This window comes from Diospyros lotus, chromosome 14 (genome assembly GCF_014633365.1).
Source record: "Diospyros lotus cultivar Yz01 chromosome 14, ASM1463336v1, whole genome shotgun sequence".
NCBI classification, from domain to species: domain Eukaryota; kingdom Viridiplantae; phylum Streptophyta; class Magnoliopsida; order Ericales; family Ebenaceae; genus Diospyros; species Diospyros lotus.
In genome coordinates, this window is record NC_068351.1 from 12,182,929 (window position 1) to 12,201,107 (window position 18,179).

Sequence of the window (18,179 nt, forward strand, 5' to 3'; positions counted from 1 at the left end):
ACTGTAAACCTTGGAATAAGCTTTATTGTTTTAGTATTTATCCTCAAAGAAATGTATTTTCCAGTGTTATGTCCCCTTGGTAATAAATGTCATTAATTAATATTCTAATAAAAAGGGGAAGGTTCTTAATTAGGGATCAGACAAAATTAGTAATCAATTCAAGAAAATACTACAAAGAATCAAAATGCGTTCACCCTATCCATCAGTCAAATGCAAAAATAAATAAATAAAAATAAAAAGGGCAAATAAATTACACTAATAAACCCTGAATTTGTGGCAGCTTTCAAGTTTTGATTTTATCGAATTGCAACTGATTACACCAGATAAATTCAATTAGTCTCTAATTAGTCGCATTCTCACACACTATTATGAATTTGGGAGAAAAGAAAAAATTAGAACTACCATCATTCTACCAGTTTGTAAATGTATTACTCCATCTCCATCAATTAAACATGTCAGACAAACCAGTTAATAACTTTCTACAAGCAACCAGGCACTATTGCTATCACCATCTTGTTAATGCCCTTTTTTCTACTACTAGAAACCAACATACACAGCTAGCTTCAACATAAAAGGCACTGACAATTCTAAGAAAGTCTCATGTCAAATCAGACACTGTACTGAAGACAACTTCAAATAATGTATTGGACACTTGTCCACCTTTGTATCACTAATTTTTCAGTTTTCCCAGAAGCAGAACCTTCTTTGAAAATTTGAGGATGCCCAGAGCCAAAAAGGAAAACACTGACATCCATCACTTAAACAAATCAGACCCCGCACATTATAAGTTTGAAAAAATGGTTGAAAGTCACAAGAAAGAAAAACAATGTAAACTATTATCTATTAGTTTCTCCTTTGGAGTTTTTAATTTCAAGAATTCTAAAACTCAAAAACCTTTTGACTTGTATATTAATAGAGTTCTGTAAAATAGGTATTAGGAATTTTTATTCACACTTTTTCCCAAATATGCAAAGTTTGAAAATAACTTTACTATTTTAATATAATAAATTATGAATATATTTTTCATTAAAAGATAACGAATAATTATTATCTTCATCTATAGATATAAAATATATGTAATGGCCTCTGAGCTCCAGTGAATTCTCTCGTCAAGCATGTAAAGAGATGAGTTAGAAAGAAATTGGCTTAAAGATTGAGTGAACCTTAGAGGAAGTTGTCAGATCTCTGATCTAACGCCAATTTCCCTCCGATCAGTGTGGTCAGAGAGAATTCAGTAAGAGAATGGGAGAAACAGAGAAGGAGAACAGAGACGGAAAAGAGAGAGAGTGAGAGAGAGAGAGAGAATGAGGGAGAAATTCAGATTGAATTTGGGATTCAATTTCTGGATAAATCCAGCGGATGGGATCGGGTCCTTATATATTGGATCCCACACCTCTCATCCCGCTAAAACTGAGATTACAATTACATATAGCCCCCTTCTAGAAACAGCTAACAACCTCTATAACTACTTTCCCATATAGGCCACCCCCCTGAGTATTTAGAACGTGACAGAAATATGGAGTATTTTCTGGTAATTGAATTACTTGAAGTAGTATATCAAAAAAGAGCATACTTATAAGCCTATAGTGTCTTTACTATGTAAAAAAAAATAAACTTTTATAGACAACTTTGGTATAAACAAAATACAGCAAGCCTTCACTTTTTTTGGCTCCACAAATTGGACCTCACTTCAATAATAGTCCAAATATTTATCCAATACTGTGTCTGGTCATATTTTCCTAAATTTCCCAAAAATTATTGAAACTGAGTATCCAAATTGTATCATGGCAATGCTATGTGTCCATATCCATTTCTGTGCTTTGTAGCATCCAACACTATCTCCCTCTCTATATGAGTATGTACATATAAAAATATAATCAATGGTCATAAAAATATAATCAAAATGGATAATCCTGGATATAAAGTCCAAAATTGAGACGTGTCTTATATAAACAACAACATATCCAGTCTTTATCCCACTATGTGAGATCGGCTACGTGTCTCGTATAAATAAGGGCAAAATAATTAATAAATTTTATCATAAGACAAGTCGGTATAGTTTTGTTTGGAACTCTCTTGTTCCGTGTCTTTGATGTACATCTTCTATACTTTCATTAATATATTGAGCTCACATATTTCAAAAAGATAGTCCCATGCCCCTTTTCCCAACACTGAACCAAATTTAACATCAATTAGACAATTGAAACCCCCATAACAGTTAGACAATAAAGTGAAAAAATATGGTCCAAATCATTGCCATTCAAATTGTTGGGAAGATATTGGAGATCACTCCAAACACTAGAGAGGTAAAGAGTCCTATTTATCCAACTCAAAAGTCATTCTTTATAATATCTATTAGGTTCCAATGGCTTTCAAATTGTTAGGAGAAATTGGAAATCACCACAAATTACAGAGGTAAAGAGTCCAATTTATCTAACTCAAAAAGTCAATCTTTCTAATATCTTATTGAAGTTTCCCCTAAATTAAAGGATCTCTGATTTCTCTACCCCACAAATCACTTGAACCACAAGGGGCCATATTCTGCAGCTCTCTACTTTTTGTTTCATATTGGTCAAAAAAACTTTTGAATAAAGATGGAAATCAAGCTAGATAAGACACTAACAGATCATATGTTATACAAACCTCATTGGCCTTTGATGTAAATCTAAAGGTATATCAACTGCAACACATCATCCACTGACCTGGCTGATAATTAGTTTTACTCAGCACACAACTTACCCTATCCTGGATGAGTTTAAGTGGATTCAGTTGGAAAATGAATGTTTACATTATGAGATAATTAGGAATATGAAATATAGCAGTATATTATCGCAATATAAGAGAATGCAATTACAACAAATTGGAGGCGTGAATGAGGCAAGTTGCAAACAAGACCCATACACTAGACTCAACATCTAAGTGGATCTAATAAAATATGAATTAGAAATTTTGAGCTGTGACCAAAATTTACCCTCAGAAAAATTAAAAAGATAGAATAAAGAAGCACACATCAAACAGAAAGCCTAGAAGGAAAGAAAAACAATGAGGAATGTGAGAAGGGCAAAGAGAAGAAACCTCACCCCTCCATCAACACTGCCAAACTTGATTAGTAGGTGATGCCGGTCCAGAAATTGCACCTGTCCCAATTTTATACACGATTAGATTCTTATGTGACAAAGATATACAGGCTTGAATAGAGACCTAATAAAATAAAAATTTGGAATGAATAAAAGAAAAAGATACAACCCTACCTTCCAAATAATCAAATCAACATAATCTTGGAAATGGAAGTAAAACTTCTTCTTCAGGTCCTGAATTCTCTGGTTAAACAAGACAATAGAGCAATGAAAAAAAAAAAAAAATCCTTTTGATAAGCAAGTGGAGTGTGACATTCTAAAAATTTGGAGTCTGATTACATATATAGCTAACCATTAAAAGTTAATTGAACTCACCTAACTGTCTAATTGAAAGAAACCTTCATAAGACTTGGTGAGGTCTTGAAGAGATGCCATTGAGTGAAATGAAAGATTAGGAAGAAAATTCCAATAAATAAACCAGAATAAGAGCCTGGTCCATTTATTGAATGTAAATTTAAGCATCCTTTGCCACAAACTAACAGATAATCTGTCTATCCACTATGGTAGTACCTCCATGACACCAAAGAACTGTCAAAGAAGGAAACCAACCCCCACAGGTTTGTTAAAACCCAATCCACTCTACACAATCTTGGTCAACCATCCCTAGGGTGTCACGATCACTGCCATTATAGTAACTTCCTCCCTAGAAGAAGAAGCCCTTAAGGCCCTGACAATTCACTGAGCGCATTGGTTATGGAAGAAACCAGGCACAAAGGAAAATAAACATGGGCTCCCCACCAGAAAGGGGGGTGCGGCATCATGTCACAGAGACTACCCATACTGGAGAGGGAATCCAACTTGATTGGGCTGGAACTGAACGTGTCCTCTGAGCATGTCAGTGTATTTGTCAAAATAAAAGTTTTTAATGCAAATCCCCTGATTTCTACTACCTTTCAGCCACACAAACTATTGATTTCATCCTAAAAGTAGAGCCTTCTGCTGCAGCCTCAATACAAGTCCGAGTTAATACATCTGTCCTACATACATACTATAAGGGCCACCAAGCCACAAGGAATAACCATCATCCACTAAATGCATCCTACTAGAAGGCAACACACAAAATGCAAACTAGAGGGTGTTCATAGCTTTGGACTTTGACAATAAGATTGTATGTAGCAGCAACCTTCATTGTTGCCTCTCACCAAGTTTTTCTAGGTCTTCCTCTACCTGTTTGTTAAAAACTTATTCCATTACATCCACTCTCTTTGCATGATCCCCTATTGGTCTTCTTCTCATATGACCAAACCATCTTTTGATCATATCTCACGCATCTTATCTTCAAAGGAACCACTCTGGCCTTATGACAAATAGCTTCATGTCTAATTTATTACTTTCTTGTATGGCTGCACATCTATCATGACATTCTCATCTCCATTATACTCATTTTTTGCACATATTGGTTCTTTAGTGCCCAACATTTTGTGCCAAACAATAAAGCTGGAATCTTAACATCAGATAAAACGACAAAAGCAGTTTTTCATTTTAAATATTCTATATGGGTAACATCCTCATTAATTTCAAGATGCATGATTCAAAGAGAAAATAATTACTTGAGCAAGTCATCTATAAAAAAAATCATAATAAGAGGAGCACAAATTGCATAGACTACCTAAAACCATGAGATAAATCAAACCATTAAAGCTAAAATAAACAATGACATGATAACCAACCAGCGTTTCATCAGTTTCTTCACTCCATATCGAACGAAATATGAATGAAAGCAAGCGCTGTTTGATACCACTCAGAAAAGAGCTATCTGAAATAGGGTGATTGTGCTGAAGACCATTCACAACATGATTGGCAGGCACCTGATGTAATTTATATTTATCAGGATAAGTGCATAATGGCTAATGCTGTTTCTTTTAATTCATGAACAGGACACCTGATCTCAAAGAAGTACAGAAGAACAGGAACTATCATGTTTATTATAGACATTACCTTTTAAATACAAATTGTAAGCATTCAATTTACAGAAAATTCAATGAGATAACAATGTAAGAATGATAGAGAGAGCAAAATAAGTAATCAGCACGAAAAATAAAACACAGGAACCAAAAGTGCAACCAGATTTTTAAAGGTTGTGGTATGTGATGATAGGCAATAACCTTTTAATGAAAAAATCTGTACGAGCTGCACTTTAGTCCTATGCAATGGATTTATCCGCCACATGTTTGAAAATCAACATCATATTTGCTATCAGCCAAATTCTACAAGCACTTTTACTTTTGCATACTATCCCACAGTATATCTAACCTTTCTTGCACCATGCAAGCACTGGTATGAAGCAAAGGAAACTTGTCATAAACCACCAACCTTTGCAGTTTCAAACTCAAAATGGTGCAAGGATTATCATGAAACCAGTCTCCTGCTATTAGTAAGCCCTTAATTATTATGACAGAGCATTAAATGGAAGGTTTTAGGAACTAATTAATCTGGTTTGATGGATAAAATAATAGAGCAAATAGAGGGTTTCCAAGGGTCTATGACAAGGTCAATAAACTATAGGGTATAGGGAATGAAAAGGCAAAGGTCTGTCAACAATAGCTAAGAACATTGACTTGCAGTGCTATAAGATCTGGTTCTGGAGTTTTATAAGGTAAAATGACACAGTAAACAGGGAGAAAACTCAAGGCATCACAACTTAGGGTCAGAATCGCATTAAAAAGGCTCAATGGAGCTTAAAGAACTTCACAAATTCTCTGGAAACTCAACTCCATTGAATTAGACTCGCTTATTGCTTTATGCAAACATCCAATGACTCCTTAACTTGACAGGATTTAGCTTTTCTATTCAAAAACCAATACAACTTCCAAACCTATCCAAGACTAAAGATGAGCTGTAAATAAGAACACATAATTTGACTCTCATGACAACCATAGGAAACCCCAAAATAGATTGACTTATGGTCTATTTGATTAACTTACATCCAGCCACTGCTGCCATTGAAGAACATGTGGAGGACAATGGAAACTACATACAGATCAGTGGAAACAGCTAGTGCCTCAAGGTTTTCTTTTTGAAATGCATCTAGTGAAAAGTGCTACACTTTCATGTCAAACTACGAATAGAGTGATCAAAAGCAATAAATGTTCTCATAAAATGTAAAAGGAATGGAGCATACCACTTAAGAATAATGTGATTTTAAATGATTACTTGGAAAAAGAAACTAGCCTAGAGAGCAGAGCCTGCCTTAAATTCTAATAATGTAATCTAAAAATAAATCGCTATCTTCCCACATACTAGAGTATGAGGCATGCCATGCTCTTGTTTGCAATTTTGAACTTAATGATTCAAGCTCCATCCTTTTGTAGACACAGAAACTTCAAATCCTAAGGAAACCAAGACAACAACATCAAGCCTCAATCCGACTAAGTATAGGCTCCTAAGAAATTGAGGGGAGGGGGAGCTTATTAACTTCCAGACTTGGGAAAGAAAGCAATAAAATCATTATGAAATTGACTTTTTGTAGTTCTAGTCATTCTTGCTCCTAATATAACATCAGCGTAGAGAGAGAACGAAAAGGTATCAGCAACTATTTTCAATGCAAATGCCAAATTATATGAAACTAAAAGCAATCAAGTATTATTTCATTTGACAAGCCACAAAGCTATCAAGTTGTTGACTAGGCCCCATAACTGATTAAATCAACACATTCGTCATCTTCTTGCAATACTTCCTGCATTATTCAATACATTTCCACTGGAAATATCACAAAAAGAAATTGATAGAGGGGGTTATTGCAAGATCATTTAATCCATAAAACAGTGTTAACAACCTTGCCTTTGATGAATGAGATTAAACTTTTTGCAGATGGAAACAACTTGTAGGTCTGATTTTTTTAATTACTACCAAATAATATTAAAAAAATTAATAAAGATTTTTCTGGGAGACCTTATATCATATCAAGATAGCATGGTGTTCTTAGAAACAAAAGGCTACTATTTCTGAATAGGCCATGCAGCAACAAAATTTTTGTTCTTCTTTATCATGAAGGTAGAGAAAAATAGATTTGTGACCTCTAGTCTGCATGAGGATGAGTATGCCAAATTTCTCGGTGCTTCATAAGATGTGACAGCATGTCTAACCAAAAAAATGCCTGTAAATCTTCAGTATAATCTCATGGAGAACTTGAAAATCATTAACACTTGCCTGATAATTGGAATTTAGAAAAAGCTCATCGTCTTCACGACAGTATTCCCCAATGGCTCGAACATCAACAAGGTTTCCAGAGTCCCTAATTTGGAGAATGTGTATTGTCTGATAGCGGAGAGACACGATAGCCAATAAATCGTCATACAGAAACACACCCATACCATGGGCCAGATTAACATAATCATTGCGGAAAACCCTCTCGTCAAGAATAACTCCATCTTCCAATCTAAGTGCACAAACCAAATTATAATGAAAAAGATGCCACAATGAACCATACAAAATATGTGACATGTGCTAAATCTTTTAAAATTTTATGGAATGCTAGATGGAAACAAGGTTCCGCACCTCACAAGGTGAAATGTTATCTTTTCAATATATGGGACTCCTTGAATAGCTCCACCAGCAGCAGGTGCATCATGAATTTGTGTAGTTGAAGTTGCAAACAGTCCAAAATGATTACTTTCTATGTAAAGGAAGAAATCTTTATATATAAACTCACTGCCGGAAGCAAGTTGTACACAGTATAGTTGGGTGAAAAAGCTTTCAAACCTCTTGGCTTTAAAGGGAAGGTCATGGGTATCACAATCTTCTTCTTTGCATGAAAATGACAGCCATGTTGGTCTATAAACAATCAGATCCTGATGATTTCTGCTGAAAGTTATAAGGTACTGACCATCATCAGTGAATTTGCGGAATGAATGATCAGGACATTCTACATCATATATGGTACAACTTGGGACTAGATTCTCATAAAACCGCCTGACACGATGAATCTGCAAGTATTAACCTATCATTCAGGGTCTAGAATTGAGCCTTACAATGAAGGTTCAATAATAAAAACCATAGCATTTGCTTCAGTATTATACACAAATATGGCAATAATAATTCTTTTCACTGAGAGTAGCCACATAATAGTCTTCCTTCAGTCATGAAAAAATGAAATATTTCTCCAAGAAAAATCAAGAAGTATTAACATTCAAAGGAGAATGAATAAATTAGTACCTCCCTACCTACTATGACCAACCTAGCAGGCCTCCACGAAAATGAGGCCATCAAAAGAAGAAAGGCAAAATATTACATTTCATTTAAACCTAAAATGATGCATTTGGCTAATAAAAAGGACGAGAAAGCTAAGCAGTGGTATGGCAATGGAGATAATCACCACCAATTTGATTACAAACACCTAAGTTTTCATAATCAACTCATACTGTTAAAATTAGTTTCGTTAGACAACAAGAAAGATGCACTTGTGGATTAAAACCTACTACAAATGGAGCAACGGCAACCTGGGTGGATATTTCACTACCCCATGTAGAAAACCCAGGATGTTTCAAGTGTCATGATAGTCCGCCTTTATATGGAACATGATCCTCCACATAACAACACCAAATCACCTACTATTCGCCATGTATGTGATGAACCAGCATCATAACATGGTTCACAAACAACACTTACTCTCCCTTCCCCAACCCTCTCCTTGAAGAGGCCTAGCTCGGCAAGGGGAATGTAGCTAGTGCTTCCTGTTGATTCCCATAGGATTAACAAAATGAAGAAGAAGGAAAGGTTGGCTCATCATCCGGTAGGGAAATTGGAGGCCATTCTGATCTTGTGTTTTTTAGAAATTTCTAAATCTAGATTAGAATACTTTCTTATTCCAACTTAGGAAATTTTCCTAAGAATTGTGTATAGGTAATCTTTCCTTATTTTCATGTGTTGTAATCTTTCCTATGTTGTATAATCCTCATCTCTATAAGAGGATTTGCACGTGTACATACGAAGTAAGGAAGAATTTATTCAATTTTCACACGGTATTAGAGCCTATGATACCTTCCTGTTTCTTCTAAACCCTAGTGTACCTTCATTGCACTTTCTTGTCCTCCTTCGTCCTATTTGTTCTACCTTCTTTGCACCTTCCATGTCCTACTCATCCAGTTGATTGTTCCACTGAACATGTCAAAAATTTCTGAGATTGCTCCATCCATGACAACAGAAGAAACAGCTCCAGTTGATCAGCCAACCAGAAACTTCCTCACTGAAGAGCTGCCAAGAATGCATCATTCCTACTATTTAGACGGCAAGAACTACATACAATGGGCACAGTTAGTGAGGACCTTTCTCAAAGGCCAAGGGAGGATTGCTAACTTAACTGCACCAGCTCCAAAGACCTCTGATCCCACATTCACAACATGGGATATTGAGGATTCCATGATCATGTCATGGTTCTGAAGTTCCATGCAACTTGAGGTAACCAAAAATTACATGTTTTGGTCTTCTGCAAAAGATATTTGGGATACGGTTAAGCGTACCTATTCTAAAGTATAAGATGCCTCGGTGATTCTTGAAATTAAGACCAAGATAAGTAGCACTAAACAAGGGTCTTTAACAATAACCGAGTACTATAACAAGATGAATGGATTGTGGCTTGAACTTGATCATTACCAAGATATTAAGATGGTGTGTAGCGAAGATGCTACCACTATTAATCATATTCTTGAGCGGGATAGAATTGTAGAATTTTTAGCAGGCCTCAATACTGAGTATGATCAAGTTAGGGTCCAAATACTTGGAAGAGAAAAACTACCATCTCTTAATGAGGTGTTTTCCATAGTTCGAAGTGAAGAGAACCGGAGAATAGCTATGCTCAGTGACCCTAGTTCAGAGGGATCAGCTATGGTATCCAATAAAGGAGAGGGAACCAGATTTAAATCCCAGTCAGGGAAATCAAATGTGCATTCAAAAAATCAAAACCGTGAAGGGTTATGGTGCACCTATTGTAAGAAGCCAAAGCACACTCAAGAAACATGCTTTAAATTGCATGGGAAAGAGGTTGTTTTAAATAAGACGAGGTTTCATAAGTTTAGCTTCAAAAAATCAGGCCTATCTCTCAAACAAGGAGCAGGAGGAAGGTTCCACTGATAAGGCAAAATCCTTTATTGAATCTGATCTTAATCAGTTGAATGCAGATGAGATTAGCAAGCTCAAGAATTTCCTAAGGAGAATTCAGGATGGAACTTGCTCTCTTGCTCAACAAGGTACTTGTCTCCATTATTTTTCTTTTGCTACTTCAAAAACTCATAGGAATGACATATAGATTTTAGATTTAGGGGTCACTGATCATATGACTCATGATCTGCATGTTTTTGAAACCTATAAGCCTCTGAGAACTTCCAAACAAATAACCATAGCCAATAGAGCTTCAATCCCTATCACAGGTCAAGGCAGGGTCAATCTTAGCCCTATTTTTCCCATCAAACAGGTGTTTCATGTACCTAATCTATCTACTAACCTAGTTTTTGTCCATTAGCTCATTAAAGATTTGAATTGATGTGTTATCTTTTCTCCTCATATGTGTGAATTTCAAGCACTAGACACGGGAAACATGATTGGTGTTGCTAAGGAACAAATTGGGCTACATTACTTGAAGAAGGAGAGTGTTTATCCTAAACGGGGTCAGCCAAGGCTTGCTTGTTCATTTGGCTTCATCACTACCAACTTGGCTATCCTCCTGTCCCCTTACTAAAGACTATGTTCCCTGATTTAGGACCTTAGATCCTACATTTCATTATGATGTATGTGAAATTTCAAAGTATCATTGAGTGTCCTATCCCATTAGTAATAAATTATCTTCTAGTCCTTTCTCATTAATTCATTATGATGTTTGGGGACCATTTAGGATACGTAACTATTCTAGGGCTAGATGGCTCATTTCTTTCATAGATGATTGTACTCGGATGACTTGAATTTTTCTTTTAAAAGACAAAGCTGCTATTAGTACTGTTCTACCATACTTCCATAAGATAATTTCCACTCAATTTGGCTCTCCTATCTAGAAATTTCATATTGATAATGCAAGAGATTATTTCAATCATTACTTGCATCAGTTTTTTCAACAAGGAATTATCTGAGTTTTCCTGCATAAATACACCTCAACAAAATGGAGTAGTTGAACGGAAGATGAGGCATCTCCTCAATGTTGCTAGAGCCTTTCTCCACCATCATCATGTTCCTAAACATTTCTATGGAGAGGCAATCCTAACAGCAGCCTACTTGATTAATCAAGTTCCCTCAAAACTTATAAATCATCAAAGTCCTTTTCAATGTTTATCCTCTTACTTTCCAAACATTGGTTTGCATACTTCTCTTCCTCTTAAGGAATTTGGTTGTGCGTCATTTGTTTATGTTCCCAAGCATGACCGAGATAAGCTTGATCCTAGAGATCTAAGGTGTATCTTCCTTGTTTACTCCCCTACTCAGAAAGGCTACAAATGTTATCATCCTTCCACTAGAAAATGTTGTGTGTCAAAGGATGTTACTTTCGTTGAATCTCAACCCTTCTTTGGCTCCTCTAGTATTGGTCCCCAAGGGGAGAATAGGGAGTATGGCGACCAAAGTGTTATTCTTCCTAACTTGGATTTAGTTCCAACAAGCTCTAGTGAGACGGAAGAGAATGATCAGCCTATCACATATACTCACTCACCAAGTTTCAATGAGCAGCAGTGTTTGCAAATTCAAGCCAATCGACATCCTAGGCGCCGGCCCAGATTAAGCCCCACTCCCCCTCTGCCTTTGCTACCATCAACATTGCCAATCCGACCGTCGCCACCATCGGCAGAGCTGGATCCGAGCTTTTCAACATCCATATAAGTGCAAAACAAATCATCCTCTGATCCAATCTCGTCGAAGCTCCCAGCGGGCCATCGAAGGGATCGGAGACCAGATCTAGGTCGTCAAGTAGGGGAAGTTCACCTCAAAGTGGGCTCTCCGGTGGCGAGCGGCCTTAAAGACGCCGGAGGGGTTCCCAAAAGACGTCGTGGAAAGCTTAGGAATACTTTGGGAGGCGAAATTATGGTTTAAATTGGAGGGATCTTGCATTTTGACGGCCCCACCTGGGTGCTAGGCACTAGGCCCCAGTCTAGCCCCCAACTAGCACCTAGCGCGTTTTAGAATACTGGTGAGCAAGACATACCTAATCAAGCAACTCAACAGTTACCATCCCTGGTCAGGTTTAAAGGCTCTCCTTATGTATTCAAGAGAAGACCTCAGCCCATTTTGGATCCTTAGTCTGAATCAACGTCAACTCCCAGCCCAGGTACTGAAATCATTCAACCCTCGATTCCTTCTAACCCTATTCTTAATGATTTGGATCTCCCTATTGCTATCAAAAAAGGGGTTAGAAGTTGTACTCAACATCCATTGGCTAACTATATGTCTTATCACCATCTTTCCCAACAACACAAAAGCTTCCTGACCTTCCTAGATACCATTGTCATTCCTAAGACAGTTGATGAGGCTCCAAAAGATCATAATTGGAAACAAGCTATGCTTGAGGAGTTGAGAGCATTGAATAAAAATCAAACATAGGAGCTGGTACCTAGACCAAAGGGGGTTATTCCAGTAGGCCGCAAGTGGATTTTTAACCAAAAATATAATGCAAATGGTACATTGGAGAGGTATAAAGCTCGGCTGGTGGCTATACTCAATCCTATGGAGTAGACTACCTTGACTTTTGCTCCTGTGGCAAAAATGACAATGGCGAGAATACTCCTATCACTAGCAGCATACTATGGGTGGCAGTTACAACAGCTAGATGTGAATAATGCCTTTCTACATGGGGATTTAGAGGAGGAAGTGTTCATGGAACTACCTCCAGGATTCCAAAAAGAAGATTCCAGGCAAGGTATGTAGGCTTAAAAAGGCTCTCTATGGCCTCAAGTAGTCACCTTGAGCCCAATTTGGTAGATTTTCTAAGGCAATGAGATTCATGGGATATCACCAAAGCAAAGGTGATCACACCATATCAATGAAAGAGAAGGTGACAACCTTGCTAGTTTATGTCGATGATATAATTGTTACAAGGAATGATGGTGAAGAACAGAAAGTCCTCAAGGACAATTTGGCGTGAAGAACAGAAAGTCCTCAAGGACAGTTTGGCCCGAGAATTCGAGATTAAAGATCTTGGTACACTCAAATATTTTTTGGGAACAGAAGTGGCTTATTTTAAAGCAGAAATTTTTCTATCCCAACGCAAATATATCTTGGATTTGTTAACAAAAATAAGTCTGCTAGGAGGAAAATGAGCCAACATCCCAGTGGAGCCTAATATTAAATTGGGGGAAAGCCCTAGTAGTCAACCAGTGGATAAGGGAAGATACCAAAGATTGGTGAGCCGCTTGATTTATCTCTCACATACTAGACCTGACATTGAATTTGTTGTCAGCCAAGTAAGTTAATTCATGCACAGCCCAACAGAGAAGCATATGCAGGCAGTGAGAAAGATACTATACTACCTAAAAGTAACACTAGGCAAAGGTATTTTGTTTAGGACAAGTACTGAGTTAGATATTAGGAGCTACACAGATGCAGATTATGTAGGATCCCTCACTGATAGAAGGTCCACAACCGAATATTGTGTGTTTCTAGGTGGGAATCTTATGTTCTGAAGAAGTAAAAAGCAAAGTATTGTGGCCAGGTCTAGTGTTGAAGCGAAATTTAGAGCTATGACCCTTGGTCTATGTGAGTTACTATGGCTAAAGATTGTTCTAGAGGATTTGAAAATCTCTATTAAAGGTCCAATCAAGTTATTTTGTGATAATCAATCATCCATAAATATTGCTCATAATGTTGCTCATCATGATAGGACAAAATATATAAAAATAGACTGGCATTTTATAAAGGAAAAGTTGGATGCAGGTCTAATCCATATTCCTTATGTTCCATCTGAAGTGCAAGTGGCTAATGTTCTAAAAAAGGGGTTGGCTGCTAGAAGATTTGAAGACCTGATATGCAAGCTGAGAATGATAGATATTCATTCACCAGCTTGAGGGGAAGTGTTGATTCCCGTAGGATTAACAAAATGAAGAAGAAGGAAAGGTTGGCTCATCATCCAATAGGGAAATTGGAAGTTGTTCTGATCTTGTGTTTTTTAGAAATTTCTAAATCTAGATTAGGATGCTTTCCTAATTCCAACTTAGGAAACTTTCCTATGAATTGTGTATATGTAATCTTTCCTTATTTTCATGTATTCTAATCTTTCCTGTGTTGTATAATCCTCATCTCTATAAGAGGATTTGTATGTGTACATACGAAGTAAGGAAGAATTTATTCAGTTTTCACACTTCCCCATCAGTATCAATCTCCCTGTTAACTCACCTCAGTCAAGACTATCATTGTCAACTCACCATAGCTCTTATGCCTCGAGCACCCTGAGTCACAGGAAGAACCTACAGGTTGTATTGTTCCACTCAGGACTCTTCAGGAACTGAATTTAGCTGGAACCAAGGGTTTCACAAATGCACTTGGACTCATTCTCTTCTCCCAGCTTGGCAGTGGTATGTGGCCCACACCTTGTCCGATCATTGTGAGACAGACTAGCCAAAAGATAATTTTTCTCCGTAGCCTGAAACTAATAGGAGAGCAACTCACAATCCCTCCAAGATCTTAGGAGGTATCACCTGGCTCACCTAGGGAGACAAAACGGCTCCAAAGATAGCAGGACTAGACAACATTGCAACGATCACCTTTACATCCGATTTGACGACCAAGAGGCAAGAGGCAGCACCAACCGTCCCCGTCACTTCCAACTCAAATGGCGCTTCTACTTTCGATTGTAAATATTCCTTTTCCTAGCCCTCCAAATCATAGTGATTTAAACCGTATAGAAAACAATTTAGATAGAATGAATTAGCCATGAAATTCAACAAAAAGGAACATTCACAAGAAAACATAACTTGAAATCAAGATAGGATGACGGAAGGCAGACATGTTCATGGAGCAACAACTCAAAATTTAAGTGTAAAGCAGAGAGACAGTAAAATGTCTGAGATGAATTAGGGCAAATCTAGGATAGCAAGATAGAAATAACAACTGGGAGACGAATGGCTGAGTAAATGCGAAAAATACACACATTGGTGCCCGGAGCCGGAGTCACAATCTGGCGCTCAAAAACCCTGGCAGCGATGTTGTTGCTCCTAAACATCAGGTCCAGAAACTCAGTTGCTCGTATTACTGGCAGCCACCATGAGGGGGGAATCGTCGATATGAAACGATAATTGCCTCGGGTCGAGATAGCACCGATTGCTCAAGGATTCAACTGTAGGAAAATTTTCAGAAAAATCGCAAGCAAAATTGGAGCAGTGCAGTAACGCACAGAGAGCAGGCCTGCCCTTGAAATTCTCTTCCCTTCTTCTTCGTGTTCGCTTCTGCTCTTCTTCTTCTTCTTCTTCGTCGTCGATCGATTCGTACAGTCGGATGGATAAGTGGACATACCCGCATGTAATTTTCAGCTATTACAATCCACAACCATAGATCAGAATAATTACGCTACCGCCCCCCGTTTGGATAATTATCAACTTTTTGTGATGCCGCCATTCAAATCAACGAGCAAACGTGCTCTCAATTCTGTTGGGGTGAATTAAGTTTTTCACATTTTTTAAAAAATAAACTTAAGTAAAAGAACTTTTGGTATTATCATTCCAAGCTCTTAATAAACCTTTTATAAGTAAACCCCTCAAAAATATTTATAAATTTAAATTTAAACTCCACCTTAAATCACACCAAACAAAATCAAAATTTAAAATCTTATAACGTGCTCTTTATTCTATTTTTTATTATATTATAAATAATTCATTATCTATTCTAATTTTATTTTAAAAATTATGTATGTTTGAACCACATTTTTCACAAATCTCTTTATTTGACTTTTTATTTTATTTATCTATTAAAAAAATTTAGTTTTATTTATTTTACCTTACATGTAATTTTCATTACTATAAAAAATTATTATTTATTTTATAATTTAATAATAAATATTACATTATTAAATATTAATAATATTTAATATATTTTTAAATCAATTTACTATTATTTTTTAAAAACAATTATTTAACAAAATATGCTACAAATTTTATGTGATTTGGTTTTGTAGTGAGATAATTCACTAATGTGTAATTTTGTATAAAAAATTATAAATATATTTAACACAATTCTTTCTAATTTAGATAACTGGCCACATTTTGTTTAAGAATTCATTCAATCTAAATATGGGATTATATTTGAACACTTAATACACAAAATAATTAAATAAATACATATACAAAATAAATAATCAAATACACAAATTAATCAAATACATGCATATATAAAATTAATAATCAAATATACAAATTAATAATTAAATATATAAAATAATCAGATACACACATACACAAAATTAATAATTAAACATACAAAATAATCAAATACATAAATACATAAATTAATAATCAAATACCCAAATCAATAACTAAATACACAATATCATTCATCGTGTTGTTGTTACTAGTGGTGGCTCTGTTTGTCACCGTCGTATTGGATCTGACGGTTAGAGTCTCGATTTAATCTCTCGTCGAGACTGCAACTCATCTTCTCTGGCTATCTTTTCTGAATCTGTTGGTTGCCATCTCTTCAACGTCATTTTCTACGATCATTGTTGCTCGTCGTCTCATTTAGTCAGCCTCTTTTAGTGTTGATGGTAGTTATGGAAGAGGGGGAGATGGCGATGACGACTTAAACAATCTTGATCACCACGAGGGTTTTCAATTTTACCAAATTTTCGACAAAAGGAATTGGCTATAGCGAGCTTAATTTGTTGGAGCTAGATTTTTTGGTTTGGCTCCCTATTTTCATCTTTTGCGAGTAGAATAGCTCCCCCAAAAAGAGACACTCTTAATTTAGTATTTATTTGAATATTATTCAATTAAGTTTCACATTTATCCAATTTATAGCTTTTGTTTTTGTTTTTATTTTTTTATTTTGAAAATAAAAACAGATAAATGGATTGGATAGTTTGTTCCGTTTTCAAATTTTTTTGCAAATTTTTAAAATTCTTCTAAAAATGAAACCAATTGCAGTTATCGAACAAATTGTCAAGATGTTAATGAGTCATTGCATACCTAAAAAAAAATTTAAATTCCGATGTAACAAGAGAAATAAATGCACATATAAATGTTTATATAAATCAATTAAAAAACTAAAATAAATTAAAATTATTAAACAACATATTAAAAATTATTTTTAATTAAAACAAAAAATAAACACAAAAAACAAAAGACCAATGTTCTAAAAACCAGGTCCAATTGGAAAAAAAAAGTAGCAATTGATCCGTTAGATATAATCTAGTCCACCAATAAAGATCAATAGAGTTTAAGTCTACTCAGGCAATTAAACTAATAAATGGGTGGCCTTGATGATTCAATGGCTACATACGAATGAAGTTTACCTTTTTGATTGGATAATGCTACATGTATAAAAAGACGGTTGGACAATTTCAAAAAAATTATCATATTAACTCTCAGTATAAAGTACAATTTTACCTTTGATTGAGACAGTTTCTCTTTCACTCTCACCCCACTCTCTCTTTTACTGAGACACTATCGCTTAAGCTCTCACCTCTCACTCTCTCTATAATGTCTCTTAGATCGGAAATCCATTATTGAAAACCCACTTCACCCTTGACTGCCAATATCGAAATCGGAAACTCATTACCAGAAACCCACTTCACCCTTGACTGCCATTATCGAAATCGGAAACTCATTACCAGAAACCCACTTTGCCCTTGACCGATATTACTGGAAACCCACATCACCCTTGACCGAGACACTATCTCTTAAATAAAAAATTTACAATATTATATTTTTCAAATTTAATGTGAGCCATAGGATTAATGCATGAGTGATGTTAATGGTCAAATTTTGTAATCAGTTGCTATTATTTTTCAAAGTTTATTGCGGACAAACAATTCTATTTTAGAAAACGAAGGAAACCAACAATGAGTGACATATGTATATTTGTTTTTTTTTTCCCAAATCTAGCACAGATTCCTTAGACTACAACCATATAAAACAAGCTTGTTAA

At 35.9% G+C, this 18,179-nt stretch overlaps 1 protein-coding gene across 3 annotated transcripts in view; it reads right to left on the minus strand.

The window, feature by feature from the left end:
* LOC127789965 (light-mediated development protein DET1) overlaps window positions 1-15,563 on the minus strand; it is a 36,308-nt gene extending 20,745 nt beyond the window's left edge. The window contains exons 1-6 of one of the 3 annotated variants that reach the window (XM_052319095.1): window positions 15,193-15,562; window positions 7,635-8,062; window positions 7,287-7,515; window positions 4,808-4,945; window positions 3,252-3,320; window positions 3,081-3,137 (exon numbers count right to left, since the gene is read on the minus strand). In XM_052319095.1, coding sequence (XP_052175055.1) covers window positions 3,081-3,137; window positions 3,252-3,320; window positions 4,808-4,945; window positions 7,287-7,515; window positions 7,635-8,062; window positions 15,193-15,264 — 993 coding nt within the window. In that variant the 5' untranslated portion in view covers window positions 15,265-15,562. Of the gene's footprint in view, window positions 1-3,080; window positions 3,138-3,251; window positions 3,321-4,807; window positions 4,946-7,286; window positions 7,516-7,634; window positions 8,063-15,192 lie in introns of all 3 variants that reach the window. The other 2 variants (XM_052319094.1, XM_052319096.1) reach the window with 2 other exon arrangements.
* Between the last annotated feature and the right edge of the window lie 2,616 nt (window positions 15,564-18,179).